The sequence below is a fragment of the Physcomitrium patens genome, chromosome 4, assembly GCF_059467195.1.
Source record: "Physcomitrium patens ecotype Gransden chromosome 4, ASM5946719v1, whole genome shotgun sequence".
Taxonomy (NCBI): Eukaryota; Viridiplantae; Streptophyta; class Bryopsida; order Funariales; family Funariaceae; genus Physcomitrium; species Physcomitrium patens.
This window is the reverse complement of record NC_143413.1, coordinates 17040643-17048097: the sequence shown is the minus strand read 5'-3', so window position 1 is coordinate 17048097 and position 7455 is coordinate 17040643. Positions and strand designations below refer to the sequence as shown.

General features: G+C 44.0%; 1 protein-coding gene across 1 annotated transcript; it reads left to right on the top strand.

Moving 5' to 3' along the window:
- The first annotated feature begins 244 nt into the window (after window positions 1–244).
- On the top strand, window positions 245–6098 carry LOC112281799 (CDPK-related kinase 5). The gene is made up of 11 exons (XM_024518695.3): window positions 245–1138; window positions 1736–1866; window positions 2362–2403; window positions 2713–2821; window positions 3188–3266; window positions 3632–3928; window positions 4095–4204; window positions 4459–4566; window positions 4782–4844; window positions 5039–5206; window positions 5401–6098. The coding sequence occupies exons 1-11, from the start codon at window positions 593–595 to the stop codon at window positions 5539–5541; spliced, it is 1794 nt and encodes a 597-aa protein (XP_024374463.1). The 5' UTR covers window positions 245–592; the 3' UTR covers window positions 5542–6098.
- Window positions 6099–7455: the final 1357 nt, after the last annotated feature.

Here is a 7455-nt window from a genome sequence, read left to right as displayed (position 1 = left end):
CTTAATCCCATCTAAATACCGTTACAGCATGGTGGTGGGGTCCGTCAAACGAACGATCGATATCAACGGATGCGGAAAGGTGGGGGCTCCGTCGGCCACGCGACGAGAGGAGGACGAACCTAACCGACGAAGTCGATTTCGACGAAAACATATGAACGAAAAGTTGGTCAGTCGGACGAAAGCACATTCAAAACGCTGGGGGGTAAAGCTCGTCGTCGTCGGCGTCGTCTGTGTCTCGCATCTCTAATGGAGCTGCTTGTTAACTCATCAGCCGGCAAATCTTAAACGCACTCAACCTCGCTTGCTCGCTTGCTTGCGCCCGTGCGTGCGTGCGTGCGTGCGTTTCTACCGTTGGTCGGAGTAATAGTGCTATGGCTATGGCCATTGCAATGGTGCTGGAAAAGCAGAGGTCATGCGAGGAAGGGAGGGAGACACGAGCACGGAGCAGCGTTGCAGAAAGCGAGATCGTGTGTTCGGTGAGGGGCGCGTGATGAGGAGCGGGGGGGATTTAGTGTTAGGAAATGTGTAGCAGAGAGTGGCGTGAAGTTTGTTAGAAGATAGGGGGAGGTGTAGGCGGGCGAGGTTCGATGCAATGGGGCAGTGTTATGGAAAGTTTGATGATGGAGGCGAAGGGGAGGATTCGTTTGAGCGGCAGAAAGTGCAGGTTTCTAGGACGCCAAAGCATGGATCGTGGAGCAATAGCAACCGAGGGAGCTTCAACAATGGCGGGGGGGCCTCGCCTATGAGAGCCAAGACGTCGTTCGGGAGCAGCCATCCGTCCCCGCGGCATCCCTCAGCTAGTCCGCTCCCTCACTACACGAGCTCCCCAGCGCCTTCGACCCCGCGACGGAACATTTTCAAAAGGCCTTTTCCTCCTCCTTCTCCCGCGAAGCACATTCAGTCCAGTCTCGTGAAACGGCATGGCGCGAAGCCGAAAGAAGGAGGGGCGATCCCTGAGGCTGTCGATGGTGAGAAGCCCTTGGATAAGCATTTCGGCTATCACAAGAACTTCGCTACTAAGTATGAGCTGGGGCATGAAGTCGGTCGCGGGCACTTCGGTCACACATGTTACGCGAAAGTACGGAAGGGCGAGCATAAGGGACAAGCCGTGGCAGTGAAGATAATCTCGAAAGCGAAGGTATGGCCGTCGCCTTTTGTTGTGGATGTTGTGGATCATTTGATGTGTTGTGCTTTAGCTGAGATAGGGGGTGAACTGATTTTGTTAGGGATCGCGGGATGGAGGGGGCTGATTAAAGACTGTAGCAAGTATGGTGTTTGTTTCATGAACAAAAGATAGTTTCTACTCGCTTGTTCATTGGGAGAGCCTGTTTTGAGTTGGCAGCAGAGGCTTCCGTGACTGAACCTCCTTGATAGAGGGGTTACTGTGTTCGAAAGTAGCGTCAGTCGTGGAGTTAAGGATTAGGTCGTGGATGGCCATCTGGCACTGTTGGTTGTGGAGAGAGGAATGTGAAATTTTTTTGCGCCCAGGCAGTCTGGTTGTCGTCCTGTGGGGACGGTGGATGCGAGGTGTCGATGAAGCATATGGTGTTGAGCACATGGATGAACGTAGTTTTTGTTGTATACAGTGTGTGCAGTGATAGACTAGTGGTTACTTATGGGGTGCATGTCGGATCGGGCAGTTGACACTTGGCTCGGTGCATTACTGAGCTACTTTTATGATTGGTTAGATAGACTTTTAGTTGTTTGATCTGAAGCTCTCGATGAGTCGTGGCAGATGACGACTGCTATTGCGATCGAGGACGTGGGACGAGAAGTGAAAATTTTGAAGGCTCTGACGGGACACCAGAATTTGGTTCGATTCTACGATTCCTGCGAGGACCATCTAAATGTGTACATTGTTATGGAGTAAGTAGTCATGTACCTGGTGAATGATTTTTGTACACAGACGATTGTGAGTGGCAATGTCGACGATGAACGCGAATTTATCGCATCTTGTAATTTTGGAGGAACTAGTTTTTTTCCTTATTTTCTGCGACATCCAGTGATCCTTAAATTCGGATTCCCTATTCGGCCCTTCAAAGGGCTTGCAATACTTGTTGCCATTCTTAATTTGTTTTGAATTTGGCGTTGTTGGCAGTTTTTTAGCCAGAAATCACTAGATGGTTTTCTATTGCCTTTTAAGTCAGAAAAAAGGAACTTGATTAACATAGTGATTTTTATTTTATATCTCATTGCGTAGCGATCAGTTTCAGCATCATGCCAATGCAACTGGGTTTTGGTTCCGAAATATTACATTTTGTGGTGTAACTTCGGGCTTTGATCCTTGCTCACTCCAGTGTCTTGCCTTGCAAGCTGCCCGAAAATACTATTTTTACCCACCGTGTCATAAAATTCGTGCAGATTATGTGAAGGAGGTGAATTATTGGATCGAATTTTGTCTCGGTAAGGATTTGTGTTTGCTTATTATGTCTGCCATCTAGACATGATCTGTGTCGATGTCTCCAGTGACGTTGCCATTGATTTTCTATGCTCTAGCAGTCGACAGCGTTGCATGGGTGGTTTTCTGGGTGGACAAGCAGCCTCAGTCGTTGAGGCTCGATTGTAGTATTCATCGGACTCCAAATGGGGCAGCCATGGCATGGCCAGCTGGTCAACGATATATATATATATATATATATATATATTTTGTGTGTGTGTGTGTCTGGTAGTGCACAGTGAAGATCTGTCTGATCTCTCGATGTGACTGATTAGGGGAGGGAAGTACTCGGAGGAAGACGCCAAGGTTGTTGTGCGGCAGATTTTGAGCGTTGTTGCGTTTTGTCACCTGCAAGGCGTTGTTCACCGAGATCTTAAGCCTGAGGTTTGTGTACTTTCAACCTTGTAGACCCGCCATGACTATAGCGCCCGTGTTTACAAGGAGGTGATCGAGAGCCTCAGCATTTTAAATCTAAGATTTCAAACTATTGATGATAAAATTGTAGTTGTAAGTATGAAGTCATACGTTAACTAAAAGCAGGGGTGGTTTACCTTATTTATTTTGAATGTTGGAGGTGTAGATTCTCCCCCCCCCCTTCTTGAAATAAGTTCTGCTCTCGCGCAGGAGTCCCCAGGTTTCTCTGGTGTTAGATCCTTGAACTTCTAAGTACCGCTACTCTGTCTTTTTGATAGTTTGAAGCTAACGCTGTCGTTGACTTCAGTTTATTCTTTTTGGAAAATTTGTATGCAGAATTTTCTGTTTACCACGAAGGATGAATATGCTCAGCTTAAGGCCATTGATTTTGGATTGTCAGATTTCATCAAACCCGGTAAGATTCCGTTTTGTCCAAATTAAACATCAAATCAAATACCTTTTTTAGGGTGATTGTGTTCTTCTCTTCGACTTTCGTATTAGGAGTGAGTACTCTTCTCTCAGAGAGTGCGATATTATTCATCTCTCATAAGTGCTGCTGTGCACGATTTTAATCTTCCGCTCAGAGTTTAGGTTAGTTACAGGTTTTCCGGCGAAGTACATTGTATGAGTTTGGTCTGTGATTTCTCTGCCTATCTTTTTGAGCATTTAAGGAATGTACTATGAGAACGTGCCTGTATACGGCAGCTCCAATGCGGACTTCGGTTCTGTTTGTGTCACCTACATTCAGAAATGCTAACAGCTTTGGTTGTCGCTTTTCAGATGAAAGACTGAACGATATCGTTGGAAGCGCATACTACGTTGCGCCGGAGGTATTGCATAGGTTATATTCAATGGAAGCTGACGTATGGAGCATTGGAGTCATCACGTACATTTTGTTATGTGGTAGTCGACCGTTTTGGGCGCGGACCGAGTCGGGCATTTTTCGTGCGGTGTTGAGGGCTGACCCGAGCTTTGAAGAAGCCCCTTGGCCTTCCATCTCTCCCGAAGCCAAGGATTTCGTGAAGCGTCTCCTGAATAAGGATATGCGGAAACGCATGACTGCTGCACAAGCTTTAAGTATGTGCTTGCTGTACAAGTTGTTAACTATCTTCATCTTGTTCTGAATTTGCCGCATAGTGACTGTTCTACTCGGAGCTCGTTGTTATATTTTTTTTTGTCGGATTAGTACAACGAGAACAATTTGTGTACGATCCTTATTTGTCATCACCTTTTGGAGTTGCAGCTCATCCATGGATTCGAAGTAACAACGTGAAGATACCTCTGGATATCTTAGTGTACAGACTTGTGAGGAATTATCTTCGTGCATCATCCATGAGAAAGGCTGCTTTGAAGGTCAGTGTAATGAATCAGTCTTCTCCCATTTCCGTCTGTTGCACCAGTGTCTGGAGGAATTATGGCTTCACACACGTACTCGCGTAGTATGAAAATCTGTTATCCGGAAAGGTTTGTAATCTGTTGGGGCATCTCTCTAATGTAATGGTTTGTGACGTCCTTCCAGAGCTATAGTTATCTCCTGGGTCGAGGCCCTTTGTACTTCACTGAAATGAATTATGTAGGTGTGTTGATTTGGGATTGGATTATCGCAGGCCCTGTCAAAGACTTTAACCGAAGACGAGACTTTTTATCTACGTACTCAATTTATGCTGCTAGAACCAAGTAACAACGGTCGTGTTACTTTTGAGAATTTCAGACAGGTAGGTGGACATCTCCCTGGAAGCCTTCTATTTGCGTTTTGTCACGTCAATGGGCAGAAGGTTTGGACATGGGTTTTGCCTTATCTAGCACAATATGTTCCCTCATGTGTTGTGGGATAGTTACTAGATATGAGTGGGTTAATGCCTTTCATCCCTCCGTTTTGCTCCATCCCTACTTGGTCTCCTCATCTTCTTGCGTGGTTGCTGATGGCCAGGCACTGCTGAAAAATTCAACAGAGGCCATGAAAGAGTCACGGGTTTTTGAAATTCTGGAATCGGTAAGTTTTTTTTTGAAAGTATCCTTTCCGTACAACTGATTCAGATTTTATATATCTACAATTAGAAGTGCTTTAGTTCTTCTGTTCGGAAATTATGATCTCATTCATGATGGTTTTTGAAGGCCACTCTGCTGTTCTTTGCCTGAGGAGGAATTAGTACCATTCTTACCTGGAAAATGCATGCATGTTTGCAGATGGATGGTCTTCATTTCAAGAAAATGGACTTTTCAGAGTTCTGTGCAGCGGCCATTAGTGTTCTCCAGTTAGAAGCCACAGAACGATGGGAGCAGCATGCTCGCGCAGCTTACGACATATTTGAGAAAGAGGGTAACCGAGTCATTTATCCTGATGAACTTGCGAAAGTAAGGCCCATTATCCCTCTCGCAAATAATTTCTGGCTGGTTTGTTCGTGGGTCGCCTTCTTTCTGATTCAATCAGAACATTCCTTTCCTTCTGTTACTATGCAAGTTTATGATCACTTAATGATTCAATTCCACTACAAATCCATTTTTAAGTTTTTTTCTTTTTTTTTTCTTTTTTTCCCCCTTTTTTTCAGGAGATGGGACTAGCACCAAATGTACCAGCCCAAGTGTTTCTAGATTGGATTAGACAGTCTGATGGTCGGCTGAGTTTCACTGGGTTCACCAAGCTGCTACATGGAATTTCCAGCCGTGCTATCAAAAATCTCCAGCAGTGATTCTTTGCATCGTACAGTTCGGAATGGAGTTTTTAAGCTCTTTTAGTTTCACTTCCGTCTTCAACTGCTGCTTCGCCTCGTCTCTGAGCTGTGATAGCGTATCTCAAGCATATGCACAACTCGCATTTTTGCTGAAGTGATTTGTCACCTCACATTAGTCGGGCCTCTGGAACTTTCACTTATTTGGATTATTTATGTAGAAGTCCAGATCAAAAAGCGAAAAGGAATGGCTAGATATTGTCACAAGAAGTAACATAGTCAAATTCAGGAGCACTTAAGCACACATTGAGTGCTTTTTATTGGAATTCTTAGATATGGAACTGATGTTTCCAAGGGAAGGGTCTATGAGGCAGAGAGTGGAATGTATAGACTGGCATATGGTTAAGTGATCATTGGACTGCCGTTCTACTCCGGTTGTCACGATCTACCCACCACGTCCGTTAGTGGTGGCAGCCATTATTAGCTTGATCCAATTTCCGAGATGATCCCTCCTCCCACATTGTATCACTGGAGATGTTCAATTATTGTTCATAATTTTGTGCCCTGATTTTCATTCATCTCTCGTGTTCTTGTCAGTGATTCTTGGTTTGGTTGACACGGGAACCTTACTTCCAGGGTCAAGAGTGGCGTAGGTTGTTGATCATTCTTGGCGCAGGGTCACGAACTGATGATTCGTTGTCACAATCAGAACCTTAGTGTTTTAGTGCCTAACTTCCTTGTGTAACTTGTGTGTTGTGCAACGGAAGTGTTTCATTCCTTCGAAAAGGAGCGGAAAAGCTCATGTTGCTGATGCAAAGCATTACTGGTATGTTGACTCCAAACCATAAGCACCATCGTGAGAGGGAAAGTGGGAGGTGAGTTGGGGCCGTCTGTGCTCACTTCTGTTAGGTTTCTATCTGCCCCAAGTTGACCCAGTGGATGGAAGAATTACGTGGGCCACATTTTGCAGGATACTCTATATTCCAGTGGTGTGAAAAGTAGTCAATCATCTATCTAGTCTTCTGAGAAGAAGAGCGACGTCGAGGTAATTCCCAATCTCTAATGATCTCAACAAACCAAATATGATTTTGACCAAGAACCCATGAATATCTACCGGTCTTGTTCCAACTTGTGGATGAGTTGTGTTGAACATAAGGAATGTGTGCAAGCTTGGACTATCATGCCCCATTCCAACCCCAGCTTTTGCCATCATCTTATGTCTTACTGTCTTACTGACTGCTCTCTTTAAGAGGATTCAGACTTGGCACTTCTGCAAAACCAAATAATTGGGGTTCAGCAGTGATATTTCCAAGATTGTGCAAAATGTCAAATCCAAAACATCACCGTTCAAACTTTATTACCACCTTCAAGTTTTTGAAGTATCACTTAATATTTTGGTGATTTGGAAAAGTCAAAGATCAATGTAGTATAGAGTCAATGGGAAGACAATTAAGGCAAGCAATACAATTTTTGATATTTCACCCACACTTCTTTTGATATTTGGATTTCAAAATCACCCCTTATTATGAGGATTTAAGTTTCCAAAGCATCACTTCATATTTTGGTGATTTAGAAAAGTCAAAGAGCAATGTGGTATGGAGTCAAAGAAGAAAGATAGTTAAGGCAAGCAAAGTAGTTTTTGATATTTTACTCGCTCCTCTTTTGATATTTGGATTTCAAAATCACCCACCTTGCAAGGTAGGTGATTTTGAAATAAGTTTGATGGGTTCAGATTTGTGAGCCTATCAATGGACGTTATGTTGAACACTATATACATCCAAACCCATGGAAACTATGCTAAGTTTTTCCACCAAGTTGTGTGATTGATGTTATACATTGAAAGTTAAGTTTGGAGCCAACTTTTACTCTTCTTCATCATTTGAATAAGTATTGAAATGTACCTTAATTACATGTAGTTTTGATGTTATGTAGATT